This window comes from Cyrtonyx montezumae, unplaced genomic scaffold (assembly GCF_038088225.1).
Source record: "Cyrtonyx montezumae isolate F1298 unplaced genomic scaffold, pur_monq_1.0 scaffold_5, whole genome shotgun sequence".
Lineage (NCBI taxonomy): Eukaryota > Metazoa > Chordata > Aves > Galliformes > Odontophoridae > Cyrtonyx > Cyrtonyx montezumae.
In genome coordinates, this window is record NW_027072056.1 from 2928439 (window position 1) to 2952195 (window position 23757).

General features: G+C 46.4%; 1 protein-coding gene across 1 annotated transcript in view; it reads right to left on the reverse strand.

The window, feature by feature from the left end:
- PCCB (propionyl-CoA carboxylase subunit beta) overlaps window positions 1–21647 on the reverse strand; it is a 28307-nt gene extending 6660 nt beyond the window's left edge. The window contains exons 1-9 of the mRNA XM_065748202.1: window positions 21475–21647; window positions 20493–20612; window positions 18211–18279; window positions 16833–16889; window positions 14331–14444; window positions 12528–12638; window positions 11203–11311; window positions 10188–10308; window positions 962–1043 (exon numbers count right to left, since the gene is read on the reverse strand). Coding sequence (XP_065604274.1) covers window positions 962–1043; window positions 10188–10308; window positions 11203–11311; window positions 12528–12638; window positions 14331–14444; window positions 16833–16889; window positions 18211–18279; window positions 20493–20612; window positions 21475–21636 — 945 coding nt within the window. The 5' untranslated portion in view covers window positions 21637–21647. The remainder of the gene's footprint in view (window positions 1–961; window positions 1044–10187; window positions 10309–11202; window positions 11312–12527; window positions 12639–14330; window positions 14445–16832; window positions 16890–18210; window positions 18280–20492; window positions 20613–21474) is intronic.
- Window positions 21648–23757: the final 2110 nt, after the last annotated feature.

The following is a 23757-nucleotide window of genomic DNA, read 5'->3' on the forward strand; positions in this document are numbered from 1 at the left end:
TTGTGGCATCTCCTCTGTAGTAAAGCTGTTCTCCTAACTTACCACAGGATCCCACACCAGATGCTGACTGTTCCCACCCTCAGCATACCACTGGCACTGACAGCTTCCACAGATAACAGGCAAATCATTACTTCTTGGAACTCAGGGACTTCGCATTATCTTTACAAGTTCAGAGCACTTTCTCACTAGAGAACATAGCACACTGCTGCAGATGACAACCTGTGTGCTGACCAGCAGGGCTGCTGCTGTGCAAGAGGGGAGTGGAGCACTGCTCTGCGCAGCGGGAGGACGCTGCTGAAGAGATCTCACTGCACACCCAAACCCTTGCAGCTGCACTTCTCTGAGCTTCAAGGCCCCACGTGTGCTCTGCTAAGTGACAGCCACTGGCACAGAAAGCAGTATTAATATTCACATGTACAAAAAAAGATGATAATTATAGATGGAGCAGCAGCGACACCTACACACGGCCGTGTCTGCTCTGCTGCGTCCCCTCTAATGCCTTCTCAGCTCTTGCTGGCAACTTTGCCTATACACACCACAGTTTGCTGGACCCTTCCAATGGATGGGGATGGAAAGTCTCAAATATTTATTACTTAAAGCAGTTTTATTTCCTTTCTCAAAACTTCCCAATGTCTGTGCATGGGGCTTTTTTTCCTAAATTCACTTCAGTATGAGGCTGCTCTCCCCAGGTCTCTCACCTGTACAGCAGTGCATGCAGCATGCTAAGACTGATGCTGCAGACAAGCACTAAGACCCTTTCCCCTGCTAACATCTTACTTCCCCCACCGCTGCTGTCCCTTGACGCATGGCTGCTGAACAGGGGAAAAACAGTAACCTGCAAAGACTGAAAAACAGATCTGCAATGGCACCATATTGGTTTCGTTCCATTATTTACACTATATACACTCAGAAGATGATAAATTCACATTCCTCTCAGCAGGGCTCAGACTGGCAGACTTACAGAGTGTATGATATCCAGCATATCGTAGGCTTTGGTGGACTCAATGGGGACAATCGTGTCCAGCTCAGGAACCAAACGGTCACTGCAGAACATAAATGCAAGCAGCAGTATTTACAGATCAGTTGAACACCAAGACCAAAAGCTCAGGCACACAACACCATCTCTCTGAAACATCACGGGAGCGGCTACTCAAACATGGGCAAAGAAACACTCCTCTCTGCAGCAGCCAGTTGTGCTTCAGGCCACTGAGGGCTCACCCTCAGGGTTACCTGCTGCTCTGAGCTCCTCCTGGAGGACAAAAGCCTGATCCATCTCTTGCTGAAAGAGACATCTGTTTTAGAGATGTATTTTTGCCTACGAAATCATCTCCTGGAAACACAGCTCCTCCTCTGACTGGAGGGGTCCATGACACGAGGGGACACCAGAAGGGCTTCTGGGGAGGCACTCCAATGCTCCACGGCTGCAGGGCACTGCAGGGCTGGGGCACACAGATCAGGCAGAACAAGTGCCAAGCACTGTGCAGAAGCACAGCAGCCCACTGTGCCACTGTGGACAATCTTTATAGCTGGATGAGTGGCTTCTCCCAGTGGCACAGCAAGGCTTCATACCATTCTTGCCACATTTACAACCCCGATGCTGTCTCTGCCCACACTGTATGCTTGTGATCTGAACAAACATAACTGCTGGGAACCTCTCCACACTTCTGTATTTCTCTCCCCAACCACCAGACAGGTAGAGAAACTCGTGGGAGGGCAGAAGGTCCACTCACAGCTTCTTCAATTCAATCACTGGGTTTAAAGAAATCTTACCATTGCTCTGTGTATCTCAACATCTCTGCACTTCCTAGCTTGACATTTAACACTCTGTTAGCAGCTCACACTGCCTTCAATAGTTTCATTAAGGACGTACAGGTGTTGGCAGTCACAGTCCCAGGGTGGAGGGGCTGTGTGTACTCAGCTGCTGTGAGTCACCACTGCACTTTTCTACGTTTTAACAATGCCATGGTTTGGTACCTTTGAAACAGTACAACAGAAGATTCTAGACATTCAGTTTAAAACTGCAGTTTGTCAAAGTCAGGCAAGGAGCAAGAACATCAACCCCACTGCTGCTCTGCACTCACACACGGTGGCCAAACTGACACTCCTCCCTGCTGAGAGCAGCAACAGAACTGACACCAACACTTCCAGAGTATTCCCACCATTAGGAGTATGCCATGCAAATACTTTCATCAGATGTGTCATGGTTTTATGATTTTTGGTACTGGTATTCCACATCATAACATCATGTAGTGCATTTAGAGTTAAAGAGTTAATGCTCCAGCTCCGTGGATCATCAATAGTTCCAGGTATACCTGTCTCAGAAGAGAAGAAGAACTCCATTCCCCAGAGGACTTTGCGATGCTTTGCGTTCTTACGTGTTTACGCTCAGAGGGAAAGATAAAAACTGTCTGCGGTCACGGGACACTCTCTTTCCTTTGGGATCGACTCAGCAGTGGGTGCTCGCTGCCGTCCGCCTTCAGCGTTAGCGTAAGGCCTTCGGTTTATCGGACACTCTCTCTTGCTCATTTTACTTGATTTATTAGCTTTAATTCCAATTATATTGTATTATATTGTGTTATTTTGCTTTCCGATATCTATTTAGTAAATTAGCTTTCCTCCTCAGATCGTTGCTGCTGTTTTGTTCCTAGGCCCATCTCCCTTTTTCCCTTTTCCCTTTCCCCCTTCCCCTTTCCTGGGGCGTGGGTCCGTGGGTCCCCCGCACCAATCGTCACGGAACCGGGCCAAACCTGCCCGTAAACCGTTGACATTTTTGGCGCCCAACGTGGGGCAAGAACCAGCTGCTTTAGCCGGTCAGAGACATACTTTTAGAGTGAATCTCTGTCTCTCGTTAGCAGGCTTATCTGTACTGCAGGTGCTATACGGCAAAACACGACCTTGAAGTCTGGGCGTACTGCCAGTTGTCCTGGGATAATTGTAAACTTTTTGGGTACTGCCAGCTAGTTTTAGAAAAGAGAAAAAAAAATGCTTTCTCTTTTTAAACTGGTCTTAAAGGGACTGCATTTCATCGGTTTTTCCCTTGTAATGCTCAGAACGTACTGGGACTTAATTAAGTTTGCCAGTCTGATCCATGGAGCTTGGTCTCTATATGATAAACTAAAAACACTGATGGACATACCTACCTGGCTTTTGTATCCTGGCCTCTCCTTTGAATTCATTATGCGTTTTCTGAATGCCCATCCAATGCTTGTTATGATTGTGGTGTCAGTCTCCCTGAATGTACTTTTACTCAGTATTTGTATTTATAATATTTTGAGAAAACCCTCCCCAGAGCCAGAGAATACTGACTGGCAGGGAGTTTGGAGGGACATAGGAGAGACTTTAGAGAAATGGGCATCACCGGTGTCATGGAACTTTTCTCCTGAACACCTGCAAGATCCTGAGAACTTAAGCAGATATTTGAGACAGGGATGTTGCGGCTCAAACAGATCTGAGGAGGCCCAAATTATTTGGGGTCTGGCTTATGCTTACCGGGCCTTATTCAATACTATCCCAGAGAGGCATAGAGTTTTTGAAACAGAGCGAGAGAGTCTCCGAGCCGAAAGGGACAGTTTCCTGATCCAGAAAGAGAGTCTTTTAACTGACAATCAGACTCTCCAGTCCAATCTAGACGCCCTCCAGGCCGAGAGAGACGCCCTCCAGGCCGAGAGAGACGCCCTCCAGACCGAGAGAGACGCCCTCCAATCCGAGAGAGACGCCCTCCAATCCGAGAGAGACGCCCTCCAGTCTCAACAAGAAGTCCTCCAATCCGAGAGAGATACCCTCCAAACTGAGCGAGATGCTCTCCAGTTCGAACTCAACAACCCTCAGTCTCAACAAGATGGTCTCCAATCTCAGCAAGATGCCATCCAGTCCAAGCGAGACACCCTCCTGTCTGAACGGTACTTCTTCAGAACTGAGCGAGGTACCTACCAGCCACAATAGCCCCTGTCCCCCAGCCAGGTGGGGGAAAGGAATAATAGAGTGTATTGGACTGTGTGGATTCGATGGCCTGGCACATCAGAACCACAAAAATATAAGGCACTGGTGGACACTGGTGCACAGTGCACTCTAATGCCCTCGAGTCACCAAGGGACAGACTTAATCTATATTTCTGGGGTGACTGGGGGTTCCCAAGAGTTAACCATGTTGGAGGCTGAAATAAGCCTCACTGGTAAAGACTGGCAAAAACATTCTATTGTGACTGGCCCAGGGGCTCCATGTATACTTGGTATTGATTACCTCAAAAGGGGATATTTTAAGGATCCCAAAGGGTATCGATGGGCCTTTGGAATAGCTACTGTGGATGCAGACAACATTAAGCAGCTGTCTGCTTTGCCTGGCCTATCAGAAGATCCGTCTGTTGTGGGGTTGCTCCACGTGGAGGAGCAACAGGTACCGATTGCTACAAAAACGGTGCACAGACGGCAGTACCGAACCAACAGGGATTCCTTGCTCCCCATTCATAACCTGATTCGTCAGCTAGAGAGCCAGGGAGTGATCAGCAAAACTCACTCACCTTTTAACAGCCCCATATGGCCGGTGCGTAAAACCAGTGGAGAATGGAGGCTGACGGTAGATTACCGTGGCCTGAATGAAGTCACACCCCCACTGAGTGCTGCTGTGCCGGACATGCTACAACTCCAGTACGAACTGGAGTCAAAAGCAGCCAAGTGGTATGCCACCATTGACATTGCTAATGCCTTCTTCTCAATTCCATTGGCCACAGAATGCAGGCCACAGTTTGCTTTCACCTGGAGGGGCGTTCAATACACCTGGAACCGTTTGCCCCAGGGGTGGAAGCACAGCCCAACCATTTGTCATGGATTGGTCCAAACTGCATTGGAACAGGGTGGTGCTCCTGAGCACTTACAATACATTGATGATATCATTGTGTGGGGCAATACAGCAGGAGAAGTTTGTGAGAAAGGAGAGAGAATAATCCAGATCCTTCTGCAAGCTGGCTTTGCTATCAAGCGAAGCAAAGTGAAAGGGCCTGCACAGGAAATTCAGTTCCTAGGTATAAAGTGGCAAGATGGACGTCGTCACATCCCTACAGATGTGATTAACAAAATCACTGCCATGTCTCCACCCACTAGTAAGACGGAGACCCAAGCTTTTTTGGGTGTAGTGGGCTTTTGGAGAATGCATGTTCCAAACTACAGCCTCATTGTGAGCCCTCTCTATCGGGTGACGCGGAAGAAGAATGATTTTGTGTGGGGCCCTGAGCAGCAGCAGGCTTTTGAGCAAATTAAGCAGGAGATAGCCCGTGCCGTGGCCCTGGGGCCAGTGCGGACGGGACAGGATGTAAAGAACATCCTCTACACTGCTGCTGGAAAGGAAGGTCCCACTTGGAGTTTGTGGCAAAGAGCTCCTGGAGAGACCCGAGGCCGACCCCTTGGATTCTGGAGTCGGGCGTACAGGGGGTCTGAGGAGCGCTACACTCCAACTGAGAAGGAGATCTTAGCCGCGTACGAGGGGGTTCGAGCTGCTTCCGAAGTAATCGGTACTGAAACGCAGCTCCTTCTGGCACCTCGATTGCCAGTGCTGAACTGGATGTTCAAGGGAAAGGTTCCCTCTACCCATCATGCTACTGATGCCACTTGGAGCAAGTGGATTGCGCTGATTACACAGCGAGCTCGGATGGGGAACCTCAGTCATCCAGGAATCCTAGAAGTGATCATGGACTGGCCTGAAGGTAAAAAGTTTGGAACAACACCAGCAGAGGAGGTATCACGTGCCAAAGAGGCCCCACCATATAATGAACTACCAGACAATGAAAAGAGATATGCCCTGTTCACAGATGGATCCTGTCGCATTGTGGGTAAGCACCGCAGATGGAAATCTGCTGTGTGGAGCCCCACACGACGAGTTGCAGAGGCCACTGAAGGAAAAGGAGAATCGAGTCAATTTGCAGAGGTAAAGGCTGTCCAGCTGGCCTTAGATATTGCTGAACGAGAGAGGTGGCCAGTGCTTTATCTTTACACTGACTCATGGATGGTGGCAAATGCTTTATGGGGGTGGTTACAGCAATGGGAACAAAATGGTTGGCAACGGAGGGGTAAACCTATTTGGGCTGCTGAACTGTGGAGAGACATTGCTGCCCGAATAAAGAATATGGCTGTAAAGGTGCGCCATGTAGATGCTCATGTTCCTAAGAGCCGGGCAACTGAGGAACAACAAAATAACCATCAGGTAGATCGAGCTGCCAAAGTTAAGGTGGCTCAAGCAGACTTGGACTGGCAACACAAGAGTGAATTATTTTTAGCTCGATGGGCCCATGAGACCTCTGGCCATCAAGGAAGAGATGCAACATATAAATGGGCTAGAGACCGAGGGGTGGACTTAACTATGGATGCTATTGCACAGGTTATCCATGACTGTGATACATGCGCCACAATTAAACAAGCTAAGAGAATGAAACCTCTTTGGGGGGAAGGGCGATGGCAAAAGTATAAATATGGGGAGGCATGGCAGGTTGATTATATCACCTTGCCACGATCTCGCAGTGGTAAGCGTTATGTGCTCACCATGGTGGAAGCAACCACTGGGTGGCTTGAAACATATGCAGTACCCCATGCTACCGCCCGAAACACCATCTTAGGGCTCGAGAAACAAGTCCTATGGCGACATGGCACTCCAGAGAGAATTGAGTCCGATAATGGGACTCATTTCAAAAATTCTCCTGTAAATACTTGGGCCAAAGATCATGGTATTGAATGGATTTATCATATCCCCTATCACGCACCAGCTTCTGGTAAAATTGAAAGGTACAATGGGTTGTTAAAAACCACGTTGAAAGCAATGGGTGGCGGAACATTTAAGCACTGGGAGAAGCATTTGGCAGAAGCCACCTGGCTGGTCAACACTCGAGGATCCATCAATCGCGATGGTCCTGCCCAATCCAGATCTCTACCTACTGTAGAGGGAGAAAAGGTCCCTGTAGTACATGTAAAGAACATGTTGGGAAAAGCAATTTGGGTCCTTCCAGCTTCTGGAAAGGGTAAACCTCTCCGTGGAACTGTTTTTGCTCAGGGACCTGGGTCCACTTGGTGGGTGATGCAGAAGAATGGGGATGTTCAGTGTGTACCACAAGGGAATTTGATGTTGGGCGAGTGCAGTTGTTAATTCCATGTATATACTTATATATGTTGTGTGTATTTAATGCATGTTAATCATTGTTCTTCTATACGTATATATCAAACATGATGTAGTGATGTGGAATAAGGGGTGGAATGTCATGGTTTTATGATTTTTGGTACTGGTATTCCACATCATAACATCATGTAGTGCATTTAGAGTTAAAGAGTTAATGCTCCAGCTCCGTGGATCATCAATAGTTCCAGGTATACCTGTCTCAGAAGAGAAGAAGAACTCCATTCCCCAGAGGACTTTGCGATGCTTTGCGTTCTTACGTGTTTACGCTCAGAGGGAAAGATAAAAACTGTCTGCGGTCACGGGACACTCTCTTTCCTTTGGGATCGACTCAGCAGTGGGTGCTCGCTGCCGTCCGCCTTCAGCGTTAGCGTAAGGCCTTCGGTTTATCGGACACTCTCTCTTGCTCATTTTACTTGATTTATTAGCTTTAATTCCAATTATATTGTATTATATTGTGTTATTTTGCTTTCCGATATCTATTTAGTAAATTAGCTTTCCTCCTCAGATCGTTGCTGCTGTTTTGTTCCTAGGCCCATCTCCCTTTTTCCCTTTTCCCTTTCCCCCTTCCCCTTTCCTGGGGCGTGGGTCCGTGGGTCCCCCGCACCAATCGTCACGGAACCGGGCCAAACCTGCCCGTAAACCGTTGACAAGATGGTATCATTAAATCTTAATCTGATTAAAGTAATCGATGTTAATATGTTAAACCCCAAGTTACAATGGATTCTGAAACTTCTGCTTTCCCATGAAGTAGCTGTGAATGTGCTTTACAATCTGCCTGCCACCTCCAGATTTTATTCTGAGATATCCCAAAGGATAAGGAAAATGGAAAAATGGAAGTACTGCTCCCATAAATTCACAGAGCTAAAAGGCAGAGATGGAAATCATAGTGGCATTAAATGAACAACCACTGGCAAACAGAGACATTGCCCAGAATATCTCAGGGAAAAACAAAATCTCAAACTGTCACAGATGAAGGACATCTGGAGCTTGCCAGTAGAGTCCCTGGACTCACAAGGCTGAGGTCTCATTTATCTGCCTGAAATCCCATTTATCTGAAAGGATTTTTTGCTCATCATCAAAGCAGTCATCTGAATGCTGGGACAGCCCAAGAAGCTCTCACTCAGGTCAGTGGTGGTTTTTGCTAAATGCAAAAATGGACCTGGGCAAGGTTCCCAGGAATGGCTCCGTGCTTCCTCCAGAACACGGACACAACCTTCAGGCTTCGGAGGAAATGGAACTTGTTTACAGTTGAAGACACAAAAATAAATCACATCACACAAATGGGATGTACCTGTCCTCAAAGGCAGAGGACATCATCACCATAGGAACCTTCTAATTTTTTTTACAGAATCCAAAAAAAACAAAAACAACTCTAGCCAAGAGAGGCTTCAGCTACCAAACCTGACATCATCAGCACCACAAGGAACCTATCTGCAGAGGGAAAAAAAGCCAACATGGTTGGACTTAGCAGCGAAGATGAAGTTTCATTTACATCATTAGTGCCCTGGCATGACAGTGGTCCAGTGAGAAAGAAATGAGAGGAGTGGGCTGTGATTGGAGCAGCAGTAAGAACCAACCCCATCAGTTCAGAGCAAAGAGAGTCCACTCAGATGTCAGTATGTGCAGATGAAATATCTCCAATGTTAAGTATTAGGACCATACAGTTTGGTACACAAACATGTAAACTGACCCAAAAGATCTTTCCTCACGCCTAGAAAGACAACTAAACTGAAGTTCTAAGTACAAATTATTGAGCATTCATTAAACTCTGGTCCTCTACTGGTATATTTGATGCTGCAGAAAACACGGTCTCCCATAACACAGAACTACTCAATCTCCCACAGAGGAGCAGCCATGGGATAACTGACAGCTTCTCATGGAAAAAGAAACTGCCCATTGTAAGATACACTGATTACAAAATGGACTGTTGCTTCTGTAGTGTGAAATCTTACTTCATTTATCTCAGTACGTGTTGAATGCTTAGAAAGAAAGCACCCACCTCAGCAGCACTGCCCCATATTCACCCAGCACCATCGCAGATCCACTCTGGTTTGTCACTGTAGGAACAGCCTTCCAGCTTAATGAACACTGCAGGAAGCATTAGGACCACTAACCAGTTTGTCTGACCATTCTCTTAACAGCACTTGGCACACTGATTTCTCTTAACAGTGAGCAATGTATTTCAGTTACCACAGCAGTGATTTGTAACACTGATCTGAAAAATCTGCCTCAAAGATGTTAGAAAACAGCAGAGCATAGAGGACAACCTTCCCAACACCCATGTTAAAATCTTCAAGTGTACAAGAAACCACAAGACATAAACCATATGCACCTGCAGAGCTGAAAGGATGAGCAAAGTTAGGAGCAGATCCCATACAGGGGAGGGTGGTGACCTTTTAGGGGATGCATACCGTGAGGGCTGAACTAAGGCTGCAGCTGGACCATGGCTGCAGTTAAATGGCTTTTTATTCCACTGACATTCTGTCCTACTGAACCAGTGCTGTTCTGATTCCCAGGCCATCCCTCCATCTCTTGGAAAAATTCCAAGATGAAAATCCTGGCATTTTTCGACATTTTTCTGATTTCCAGTCTTGGGAGTGAGTCCTCCTTTTGTCATCAGCTACACAACGAGCCTTCCAGACAGCTGCCTAACGCCTCCTTCACCCCACTGCTCCATCCCAGCCTCTACATCTGATGACCAAAGCTCACCCAACAGACACATCACTGGCAGAGCAGGGCCCTCCCCTCTGCACCTTACTGTGCAATCTTCTGCCTCACTGCACTTGCCTGAGGAGCTGTGAACCTGAACAGAGATTACTTTTCCCCATATCCCATACACAGCATCACATTACTTTATGAAAACTAAATCCAACAGTGAACACACATGTTATTCCTACACGCATTTGTAGACACTTTCCACATTCCCACAGTGTAACAGAATTACCAGAACACATCTCTTCATATACCTTGAGCCTGAGAAGCCATGAAATTCAGCAGTCAGAGAGCAGAGAGCTCAGCCAGCCTCCTCCTACCTGGGATCGTGGCACTCGCAGACAGGAGCCGGATCACGGTTGCTGAGAGGTAAATAATTGAAGAACTCTCGGAGGTTAAGTAAGGCATCTATGTCATTCTCAAAGGCCCTGTGTGCCACTCCTGGAAAGAAACAGTTATTGAAATTATTTTGCAATGTTTTATTTTCAAGTATGTATCCATAAAGATAGGGAAGGAACAGCAAGATGCTTTAAATTTAATCTGGAATTTTAAGCAACCAAATCTGACCAGCCAAAAATACCTAGAAAACGTGTGGCTGTATCAGCCTTCTTCCACAAGAGCTCTGGATTGCTGATTTTACACTTACAATAACATAAACTGGCTTATCCGCTGTCACAGGCCTAGCTGGATCCCAGCCTCGTACAGTGCAACCCAGCTGGGCTCAAGCTTTACACTGCATGTTCTCCCACACAGGCAGGATGTGAGGGAGGGGGGAGGGGTGCATGCACGTGTTGCTTTGGTCTGCATCAGTCCAGCTCACATAGAGTTTGAAATCCCACAGCCATTTTGAGCCTCAAGAAGATTAATGAGTCAACAAGTCTCTCCAGAGGAAAAGAATATTTAAAAAAAATATAAATATATCTACACTAGGCCAAATGGAAAGACTGTTACTAGGCCAACAAAGCACTGCTAAGAATCTTTCAACCCATGCATATTTTGTGGAAAAACAAACAAACAAACATAAAAGCCACCACCCCAAACTTTCCTTGTGAGCTCTATGTCCTTTCCAATTCCAGCATCTTTTGGGGATTTGCTGCTTTGTCCTCAAAATCCCAGAACTCTGCCACACTCCCACTATTCCTACTGTCTTCCATCACTAAAAGGGATTGGTCAGAGCCCTGCACGTGGCACAATCCCATGCTTCAGCAGTTTCATCCCTTCACCTCAGGTGACAGCCATGACCACAGAAATCAGTGTGAGGTGAAACAGCAGCTACAAGAGCCATGTACACATGTTAAAGAAAATCAGCACGAGGTAAAACTACCCAGCTCTCACCAGACACAGCCGTGTGTGTCTTCGCTCCTCCGAGCTGCTCTTGTGTGACATCTTCATTGGTGACAGACTTCACGACATCTGGGCCAGTGATGAACAGATAGGACGTATCCTAGGGGAAGGAATAAAGCAAAACCAGTCCATAAACGCCAGAGCTAAGCTGCAAAAGACCTAAGGAAAAGCCACAGCCCTGAGAGACTTTCCTCAAAGTAAGAAAATTGTTTAACGTTGGAAAGAACTTCACAAAAAAATCCCCATTACATTACACTACCACAGAAAACAGTTATCTACAGGTTACTCTGGAAATTTATTCTTGACCTTCCATGAAGCATTAACCCAGCCTCAACACGAGGTGTATTCTGCAGTTCCTGCACATCTTTCATTTTCAATTTCTGTACCAGTCTCTACAGACACTGTTAGCTTATGCAGAAGAATAACCAAGACAAACATTGTGAGGTAAAGACAACAGCATCAACAGTGCAGCCATTTCTTAGGACAAAAAAAGGAGACCTGTTAGTGCTAAGAGACATCTGAAGGAAGGTGGATGGAAGGACTTTTCTGCTGAGTATCCACAGAACTGAACACAGAATGATTCCACGTTTCTAAGTTTAAAGTGAGTAAGGAAGTATCGTTCTGGGTCTGCCAGTTAAAGTAGTAGCATGAAATGCTAAAAAAGTGAAGTAGGGGTGAAATATTTGTGCTATGCCACAAAGAAACACTGATTTCAGATGTTATGACATTCATTAACACAAACCCTTCTGAAGCTCTTCACAGGAATGACCAGCTCTTCTACAAAACACCTGAGTCAGCCTTTTTCAGCATCCCCTAACCACGCCTCGAGCACTAACTACATCCTACCTGCAATCCACACCTGCCAGGAGCACAACACACCACACCACGTTTCCAGATCTGCTCACACACCTGTTGTGCAGTCTGATCCTACAGAATGTGTTACCTTGCCATTCCATCCAGTTCGAAAATCTATCAAGCACTTTTGCAATGCTTCAGACTGACTTTGTTTAAAACTGAAGATTAAACAAAACAATGCAGCTTTTCTTTTCAGAAATGACCCCGAACAAAAGCACTTTTTAATCGATTAATCATCTCTTCATCTGTCCTACAAAACGACAGAACACGACAACTTCAGCCCTGCTACCCATGACATGAACATTGGTAACGTTACAATGACATTAACGATACTCCTGCAGCAATTTCCACACCTTTACTGTTGTGAAGCAGGAGCCCATCTCCAAACAAAGCCTTGAGATGGCTCTGCCTGTGACTGACCCACACTCCCAGCAGCAAGGCAGGATCTGCTCCACCCTTACCTTCACCATGAATGTGAAGTCGGTTAAAGCAGGCGAATACACGGCCCCACCAGCACAGGGCCCCATGATGAGTGAAATCTGAGGAACCAGCCCAGAACACAGAACATTTCTCTGCAACAGAAAACCCAAAGACATTTAGTTTAGGGGGAAAAAAACCCAATAGTATCTGCATCTTGAAATCTGGTCAGAGATTCTGCAAGAATTCACAATGACAAACAGGGGAAAGACAGCTTTATTTGCTGGGAGACAAACTGTAAGACAGAATGCTTTGATGCAAATAAAAGACAAATAATTTAGTTTCTATTCTTCTGCTTCTTTCTGTTCCACAGCACAAAAGTAGAAGCTATCAACAGGCAAGAGATGTCACAACAGCACACAAACTCTACTGTTTTAGTCACCACCTCAGCCTCACATATTCTTGCACCAAATCCTCTCTACCTGCTTAAAATAATAACAGAAGTAAAATTAAGTGCATTTACTTCCCACAACTGAACTGCAACCTCATTCATCTGCTCTAATTAGAGGAGACATCCCACCTCATTGTGAATGTAAACCCAGTGCACAATGCTGAAAGGAAATGTCTAAACAAGGAATTCACTTGCCACATTTGCCAAGAGGCAGTGAATTTGATCTTTCTGTCCATTCACTACCAGCCTGCTTTGAAGGAAAAAGGCCATGGAATCACAGAACTGTAGGGGCTGGAAGGGACCTCCAGAGATCATCAAGTCCAACCCCCTGCCAAAGCAGCTCCCAGCCCAGGTTGCACAGGTAGGTGTCCAGGTGGGTCTTGAGCAGCTCCAGAGGAGATCCACCACCTCTGTGTGCAGCTCCAGTGCTCCATCACTGCACTGGGAAGAAGTTCCCACACACATTTGTTTGAAACTTCCTATGCCTCAGTTTGTGGCCATTTCCCCTCGTCCTGTGCCACACACTGCTGAGAAGAGTCCAACCTCGTCCCTTTGCCTCCCACTCCTCAGATATTTAGAGACGTGGATCAGATCCCCTCTGAGTCTTCTTTTCTCAAGGCTGAACAGCCCCAGGTCTCTCAGCCTCTCCTCATAAGGGAAGTGCTCCATGCCCTTTATTATCTTTGTGGCCCTCCACTGGGTAATGTCATTTCAGTCCCCAAAAAAAAAAGATCATCAGTCTGCAGAGGAAAACCCTTGCTTTAGCCACAGCAATACCATATAACACAAAACTTTCACCAGTCCAACCAGTCCTGGACATGTGCAAGTGGTAAGATTAACACGTTCCATTGTATTCCAAGCTCTTCTTTGCACAGAAACCTCCTATTTGCATTTCTTTCCCTCCCCTCACTGACCTCCCACCTCAAGAGAGCGCTCAGTGCTTCTGATGCAAGTTCTCACAAACACATAAGCATTTTGAAAGTTACATCTCAACACACAAGCTACAACTCCGTGCAAATCAGAGCTATTCACTGAAGTAACTAAAAATATTTAGTTTTTTTCTAATTAAGCAAATTGCCTACTTTTCTTTCCTTCTGACAAAGCCCACGCTGTAGTGCAACTCCTACAGAGCTCTTCATCAGATCGCAGTGCTCGACAGTGTTCAGCACTGTCCTTGCTTAACAGACGAGCAATGGAACTAAGAGGAATTTCCCTAAACCAGGTACAGAACCAAAAGGACAGCAGCACTCTCACAAACTGCTTTACCCACCAGGTAATACTGGATGAAACAGGACTACGATACCCTACAAGTTTACTCAGAAACACTGCCTTAACGAAAGGCAGGCTCTGCCCTTCCCACAGATGGCAAGCTGTGTGCCACCAGCAGGCTACTTACCAAGAAGATGTCTGCATAGCCAGCCAGGGACTCCACCCCTTCCTGGATGCGGGCTCCTCCCGAGTCATTCAGCCCAATCACAGGTGCTCCGACCATGGCAGCCTGATCCATGACCTGGTGATGAACACAGATGCTCCCTTACTTACCCAGCTAAGCTACAACTCCAGGGCAACTTCCCTGGCAATGTGTACACCCCCTAGAAAAAAAAATCCACGTGACAGACTTTGAACTGCTTATACAGCACTTAGCTTCTCCTTTTCTTGCATTAATTACCATAGCCATTAACTGCTTACTGACATATTGCATTCTGACTCTCAGACTGGAGGCTACAAGGCACACATCTGACTCTTCCCATGTCCTTTATCTGCCTTACAAGCTGTGCACCTCCATTCCCCCACTGTACCACCAAACCCTTTGCTACAGTGTCACAAGCAGAGGAGTTTGACATTTTCATAACATTACAGCACTGATTTACTGTGGTAAGACCTGCTTTAGTTCTTAAATCATGTTCCTGTAGAACTACACAAGCTCTACTTTGATATTTTTTCCTGCCCTTGCCATCGTTTTTACCCAATCATATCTTATTTTAAACAATCTTTTAACTTTGTAAGATTACTAAATCTTCAGCCCTGTCCTTCCAAGTTCTCACAGCATCAACAATAGAAAGCAGGATTTCTATTGCCTAGAAAAAGACAGGATATTATCACATTCAAATCACTATACCCTAGCAGTACCAAAACTGCAGCTTGAACACGATCAGTGATAACCATGCAGAGCTCTCAACGGGCATCATTCCTAATTGCAGTCACCACATGTAAACTTTGTGCCTGGATGATCATAGTTGGCCCATCACTGTGGCAGACGTGGAGGATGACTTTGCAATGTAAATACAGTCCTGCATTTTAAAAGCATCCATGTGGGCTGCAGACAGAGGCCTTGTTTGCTTACAGGGATGTTACACACAGCATGATCAAATGTCCTATCGGAAACAAGACAACACTTATTGCCTCTTCCCACAGAGCCTGTTATCCTAGCAGGTCAGGTTAGGGAAATGAATCTACTGGCATGCTTTGTGTGTTTGCAATACAGTATCTCAGGTGCACACTAAGTACACAGACTCTGGAGTGCTCCCCACAAGCCAACACACATTACTCTCAAGAGCCACACTAAATCTCTGCTGCTTCAGGGAAACCACAGGCATTCCATGCAGTCTGAAAGGCCATGCAGACAGCTCTTCTGCAAAAGGAGTACACAGCCTGTAGCCCAGACCGACCCACCCTGGAGTTTTGCTGCAAGATGCCTAATACCCTAACTATAGGAAAAAAATCCATGTGCAGAACAACTACAACCAAAGAGAAAAGTCCTGGTGAGGGGTAGCAACTCACTTCCATGTTCCACGATATTTTACACACCTCAAGCAACTCACAAAGTCTGCAAGAGCCAAGACTGCCTCCCAGAATGTATTTCTGCTTCGCAGAACTCAGCCCAGTAAGAACTAAAAGCAGTGAGGCAGATACCACACCACCCAGTTCTCCACTGTCCAAGGTACAGCCTCACAGGCTGAGCAACTGAGGCATCCAGAGCCTTCAGAGCCTGCCCACCGGTACTGATGCCAAACAGCATCAGCAGGAAGGATTCATTTCTTCTAGTCCTGCTACCACTCCCTGCTTCTCCAGAAATAACAGGTCACAAACAATACAGAAGGACATCACAGTACCGTCACAGTATCCCCCTGTCACATAGACACATTTCAAAGCTCCACTGAAAAAGGGTAACACAAACGCCTTTGCTGATATCAAGAGTTGGTAAAGCCAAGTAGTTATCACCCAGCCCGAAGTCTTTGTGTCTTCTAGTTTTACATCTCCTCACTGAGTAGGAGGTTATGCCAAAGATCAGTTACTTCCAGCAGGAGAAAATGCCTTGAGCTCCGTACACCCGATTCCACAGCAAAAAATCCTGGAAGTTTTCATCAGCCAAGGCCACTGTATACTCATGCAAGAAATAGTTCTTGCCCTCCACACCCCTGGGATTCAAACATCAGCTTTTCCAGTGTGGCCGTAGGGCAAATGAGGATAAACAGCTGCACGTGCCTGATAATAGAAGCTCACTGTCAAGGTGACCTCTAAGTTGTTATTTGTCTTCAGATTGCTTATTTGCTACATTTCTTTTTAATAAATACTACATTTCCACAGAACATAACTTCCAAGTCACTTCATATTTCTCCTGTAGACAAAGGCTACTTAATCTATGCTCATATTTGCACGTCCCTCTGGTCACAATAGAAAAATCAGCTTAAAGCATATGTTACTTACAAAAGCTCAGAGAGGTCCCAGAAGGCAGCTCTCTGCTCAGCTGGACACAGGCATTCTGAGACTGCCAGCAACGTTCACCACAGCCCACTGAAGTCATTCACAAACAGTTTCCTCCAAAATTATTAGCACAACAGATTGGAAAAAGGAACCTGGCAATTTTCTGTTGCTTTTTTCTATTGTGAAACATTACCTTGCAAATCTTCTGGGCGTGAGCTCCGGATAAACTACCTCCAAATACAGTAAAATCCTGGAAACAAAACGAATTCTGAGATTATGGAAAGAATCGTTTCAATAACAAACAGCCAAAGGAATCCCATAATTGACCCTGATGAAGTAAACAGTATAATCCTGCAGTGCTCTACATTTAGAGTACTGTTCCAAGGCAACCTGACTGCACAGCAGATCAATCTTGGACAATCCAACCTTGTTTACATGTAAAAAATCCTTTATACATTTGCCAGTAGATTTTACATTGAAATCACAAGCTCACTATGTCTCATTTGCTTTTATTATTCCTCCAACAAACATTCTTTTTCTACAAACATAGGATACTCATTCAGAGACATCACCAATAGTGGAGTAGACGGGAGTAAGCCTGGGAAATTTCACTGAAGTAGAATCCCACTACAAAGAGTGGCAGTAAGATAAAGCTGCATACAAGGCAGATATCACAAGTGAAAACCTGCCACTGTTCTGTGTGTATGAGTTATGCTCCAAGAGTTTATCATTTTTTTTATGGGTGCTGCAGCAACAACACCAGCCAAAAATCGACAGCTGGTGCTACCTCTGGGACTGCCTGTGGGATCCATGAGCAACAAAAAGCCCTGGGGCTGATCCAGAAGGGAAAAGGAATGGTACACCCAGGGGAAGCTTCTAGTGAGCTTCACTGATGTATTCCCTCTGAGTCAAAGAAATCCTAAAAACTCAGCTGGCAGAGAACAGCATGACTAGTAGCTGAAGCAAAAAGGAACAAACATCTCAGGTGGCAGCTGAATTTGGAGATGCATAAAGTCTTTTTAAAGAACAATTAAAAAAAATAGCATATGATGAAGGGACACATTTAAAAACTTTCAGTATAAGAACTGCCTTGCATTATTTGAACAAAGCACCCGGTCTGCTCCTCTCGTACATTCAGTCCCACACAGCAAGGGTGCCCTCCCCTGGAAGAATGACATCCCCAAGATAAAACAGGCAGGGTGTATGCCTGACTGCAAGCAAGATGGCAACAACCATTCTGGCCATGGCAGCAAGCGGAACAAAGGCAACAAGCTTTGCTCAGAGATTCCTCCATTAATTCATTCTTTATTTACCAAATAAGCTCTGCATCCATCACTTCATCTCAAACTTAAATACAACTGCATCTCTCACCCAAAAAAATGGCTTTGAAAAGGTTTCTTTTGCCTCCTCTTGTCTGAAAGTGCACTGCTTCTTCCCACAGGATGTTACGCTCATCTTATGTTTGCTGGCAGGTGGTAAACAGGTACACTACTACACGGTCACACTGAAATGCAGTGAATTTATGTCAAAGGAGAAGTTCATGCTATTTACCAGAACAAAAAGAAACATACCTGACTGAAAACATAAGCCAGTCTACCATTAATCCGTCCACGGCCAGTCACCACACTGTCTCCAGGGTACTGTATTAGAAAAAAAAATTAATTAAAAATAGTAACTATACATACATATACCTCAAAACTGCAATCAATGGATTGCAATTCAATCAATAGATGTCCATTAAGAAGCACTGAGTACTAGGTCAAGGTAAAGACTGACGCCGTGGAAGGATTGGTCTTTATTTTTGCAGTGGAGGCTCCATAAAGACTTGCTTCAGTACTGGAAAAGATGACTGGAGGTAATATCACACAGAAGTTGTATATGAATGTAAAGATTTATGAATCTTGCACTTTCCCCTCAAATTTCAGCATGTCTGAAATATGACCTCCGAGACAGGGTGCACATCTTATTAGAATCAGATGTTTTTAAAATAATGGGACACCATACACAAATCTTGCTTGTGAAAGTCATAAAATACAGCAACCCAAAACACTTTCTAACTTGACCTGTCCCGTTTTTCACCCCATAAGTAAAGGAAGAAGATGGAAGAGGAGATACAGCGTGTGAATCCTAAAGTTTCCTTATTGATATTGTCTCACTTTTAAGGAAGTATACAGATGTTTTTCCAAACAGCAAAGGAGCTGTGCTGCCATAAAGGAATTCCAAGTATGTCAATGCTTTTTGCAGCCTGAGAGGAGGAAAAAAACCAAATAAATAAAAAACCAACAGTTCTCCACTTGAAGGTCCATTGATACCCAAGGTCATCAGGGAGGCCACATCCTTTGGGGACTTTTCTCAAGCTGCACAGACAGCAATGCTACCACCTCTTGGCATGCAGAAAAGCAATAAACACCACCTCAGCTCCAGCCATCGTACTGCAAAGATGGCTGCTAACAGCCATACGGCATCCAGAATGGAGTACAAGTTTCACTCTACCTTCGGAAACTTCCAGGAACCCAGAGAAATTCAATGCTAAACTAATACTCCAGCTCACTGCCCACTAATTAGGTCATCTGCTGTGAAGCTGTGCTCTGTAAACACAACCTGCAGCTCACTGAAAGGGGAATTCTGAAGGACAAAGCAAAAATTAACCCAGCTCTCAATCTCAGGACTTCACTGCTCCTTTTATCTCCAGGAACAGCATTTTGTTAACAGCACTGCAGGGTGCAGCATTGTGTACTATGATGAAAGGCAACACAGGAGTTAATTCAATTTGCTGGGGGAACAAAGAAAGAAACTACTCATAGAAGAAAAGATGTTTCCTCCTACGCTCAGTGAGTGCCATCCTTCCAGCATCAGGGCCTGGCAGCAGCCTGGCCACGAGAAATGAAAAGTAGACCTGCTTCCCTGGTCTCCCATGCCCCAGATTCACAGAGCAAGGAGGGCTCACCTAGTTTCCTCTGAGCCCTCCTTCACCCACAGCCTGGCAACTGGAAGGACTCCAAAATGATCAGCTAGTTCAGTAACTGTGGAAACTGAAACTGCATTCAGCACGTGGCACTGACATACCTGGTGCAGCTTCGTACCGCATCCCAAAACAGAGGAACCTACAGGAAGGTTCACCCTCAACAGGCTCGGGGCACTAGCCACCCACACAGCCCAACATGTTCACCAGTCACTTCAAAATACTTGTTGCAGGTAGTAATTTATCACCAGGCATCAACATCGCTGTGAAGGACCACAGGGAGCCACAGACTTTTGCTCTACACGATAAACCTCGTGTACCTTGTTGGTTTAGGTTATATGGCCATGCATCAAAAACTGCATAAGTGAGGCAGATTGCAGCTCGCCAGCAGACCAGTATAATTGCTTGGACATGCAGACACATCAACATTTCAGACCCTGAAGGATTTAACAACTGCAGTTTGGCAAGCTTAAGCACAGATCTGGCTAATTTCAGCCTATAGCTCCAACTGTATCTGTACAGAGGCAAAGTAGCTGTGTTTGTACAATATAAACTATATAGGCACATACAGATGTTCTGTACATGCCAAATGTATTTGCATTGTATATATCTCCGACTTGACAGACAAATCTAAGACAGCAGCCAAGGAAGTACTCAAAACAAACAGGTAATCTTCTAAAACAAAAAATAATCATCATCATCACATTTAAACAATGTAAAAATAAACCACATAAACTGCTACATGGAAATTACGAGCAACAAAAGGAAATCTGCATACGCTTTCCAAACCCAAAACAAATAAACTGTGAGCGAATGGAAGAACCTATTCTCAATCACGCAGCTGGCTAAACAGCAAAGGACAAAAACAAGAGTTAAGTGAAACAAAAATACCTTATTCTTGCTGGAGTCCATCCCAAAGTCAGAACACCTGTGTTCCACAAACATGTCATATTCATCAAAGCTGTCGGGGTCCAGCAGCAGAAGAATCCGTTCTCTGGCAGTCAGCTTCCCCTGGAAGGGAGCAAGCTGCGCTTACCGCTGGCTCTACCAGCTGCCAGTGGGTGGTTTCATCCCACGCTCCCTCACGGGATCTGCTGTTTGCCCCACTTTTGTGTACCCCCCCAAAGCTGGAAGTAGCCAGTGCTGAGCCGCCTTAGGAGCAAACACAACGCAAGGGGACCGTGGAAGGAAGGCTGACTGCTGGAGCAACAGGGTCAGGGGAAACAGTCTCAGAGTGCTCTCAGCAAGATGGAATGGTATCTCAGGTATTTTTGCTTACACGTTTGAACGCTGCTACGCTGTTATGGCTTTCGTTCTATTCTTGAAGGAGAGCCCTTCCACAGCCAAACCAGCCCTGAACAGCAGCACGAGGCACTCTGTGATATCTGAGCGTAGCAAAGGAAAGGAAAGCACACGGCAGCCTGCGGGAACCTCTGGCACAGGGCTCTGCTGCTTCTGCACGGCACCAACCCGGCCCCAGTGCAGGACGGGCCAAGAACGGAGCGCACCCGCCAGCACTGCACACCCTTCCTCGGCACTAAGCACGCCGAGCGGCAACCGTGGCCCGCACCGCCCTAAGCACAGTCAGTTGTTACCTCCAGGCGTGCTGCCCTCCTGGGGCCCGCCCCTCAGCACGGCGTTACAGCACAGCTGAGGTTCCGTGTAAAAACACGGGCAGGAGAAGCCCAACGTGCCTGAGCACAAACACGGGCGTGCAGAGCCGCGAAGGCTGGAGAACACCGCAAAGCCGCCCCGCAGCCCGCCCCGCCGAGCGCACACGAGGGCGGCACGGCAGCCAGGCCGACCACGCGCTACCGGGCCTGAACCCGGCGGCGGGGGGGGGAGAGGGGGGAGCGGACCGGGCTCGGCTCACCCGCCTGTGCTGCGCGTCGATGCGGCTCTGACCGCCGCCCAGCAGCGCGGCGCGGCGCTTCTCGTCGATGCGCTGCGGCACGGAGCGCCCCGAGGCGGCGCGGAGCCCAAGCGGGGCGGCCCGGCACAGCGCCGCCCGCCGCAGCACCGCCAGCGCCGCCATGTCGCGACGCGGCTCCCGCCACTGCGCCTGCGCGCGGTGCGGCTGCTCCCGGTCGCTCTCCTCAAGAGCGTTCAGGAGTACCCGCAGCGAGGGCGCGTACGCGTCTGTTGTGGGAAGGAGCGGTCGTTCTCTGCGAGGACGCGAGCTCCTCGTGAGCAGCCGAAAAGCAGAGTGGTTATGCTGGTTATGATTCTCATATCCATTAAAACAGAAAACAGGTCGCGCCGCGGAGCAGAGGTAAAACTGCGACTGTAGTGTGTGCAGTTCCGCTCTGGCATTCGTAGTGCCCCGCTCCTGAAAGTGAGATACGCTGATGTAGCTCCCTATGCTCTCTAGTGCTTATATAAATACATACGTACAACGCAGAAAGAGAGAATGTAGAAAAAAGGGAGCCCAGTAATTCATGTAAGAGAAGCAGACAGCAGCCCTCTGTGCAGAAGAGGGACGCTGAGGTAGGACAAACCACAAAGGACCACGCATGGCACAGAAGGGCTGACCTGCCCAGCACCCATCCCATCTTGTATCCAAGACACAAACCGCTGGAAGCCAGTCAGACAAATAAAGCTATATGCTCGTGATATCGTTACTGTTCTCTGTGTCTTTGTTGCTGGCTGCTTTTGGGAGCAGGAGAGCAGACCTGGTTCTGACACAGCCATTCTTACGGTCCTGAATGGTTGGAATACCTTTACCTTCCCTGTGCTCTCAGGGATGTGGCAGGACTGTCAGTTACTGGTGCAGGCAGTTTCTCAGGAATCCCCCGAAGTGTAATTTGGTGATAGAAGTGAAAGGATCTCAAGGCCAAATCCAGTCACCAGAGGGCTTTGCACCATGAGAAAGCAGCCTCCTGCTATTCCATAAAACCCAGCTCCATCATCAGTCTGTAGCCCTATGAGAAACAACCCCAAGTCACGAATGTCGGTTGATTTATTAACGGAGAGAGTAACACAGGTAAGTAAGAGGCAAATTGTTATTCCCAAGGAAGGATGTACAGCAGCACTCCCATTAAACCTAAACGAAGCCATGGAATATATGCAGAGCTGGACAAGTATTTCTACATTAGCAGTCTGGCTCAGAGTCAGCTCGAATATTTAGTGCTAATCCCAGAACATCTCTACATGCTACACACTGTTCCAAACCAGGCTGAAGAGAAAGTCCCTTTCCAACAAAACTCTGCACTCCTGAAGCCCAGGTGCTGAGCCAGCTCATAGCAGAGCTAGGGGTGCACAAATATCAGCAGGTCTCAGGCAACACAGAACCCCAAAACCAGATTCAGGAATATTAAAGCCAGAAGCAACTGCTGTGATCAATGTCAGACACACTGTACAACACAAGATCGTCTCAGTTGTATGTTTTATCACTATCAAATACTGCTATTACATTGTTTAAACCAAGAACTTGATATTCTTTTTCAGATGTGGTAAAATAATGAGTCTGTACTGGTTTCTTAAAGACTCTGTTAAAAGACCTTGGAAAAGTGTTTGTCTGGGGGTAACTACAAAGTCTCTATTGAAATAGACAGTTGTAGCCTTCCGAGTTCAAAAATAAAAGAAGTACTGAGGCCATTAGCAACCCAACTTTCAGCAGGCAGAGGATTTTTCATTAGGTCCAAAAGGTCAGGAATATGTTGGTCAAAGAAAAGCTGCACCAAGGCCATATGGATCTAAGAAGTCACCTTTTGGAATAGTATGTATTTGGCTGAAATTAAAGCAGTCAAGAGGACAAGTAAAACCAGGGTTTTCCAGCAGCCTTGCAACCAAGGTCTGAAGGAGGGAGGTCAGAATATCCTGCTTTAATAATAATAATAGCCACCACCAAGTTAAAAATTACAATATTGTGTGAGCTTCTACATGACTTTTCAACACCACAGCTCAGTGACCAGCTGGGAGGATGACCAAGGAGGAAGGAGCATTGCCACCCAGATGCATTTTTTATTTCAAGCTCCTGCCATGTGATTTGAAAAGAGTGAGCATCCCAAACTGGCCAGTAAGAACTAGAACAGGGATAAAGTGGCACTTGGTCTGAATTGAAAGAAGAGCTGTGGTTTTTCTATCATTCACAGAAAACAACAAGAACTCTGAGCCTAGAGCAGTGACAGTTGATTTTAAATTTGTGGTACTGTGT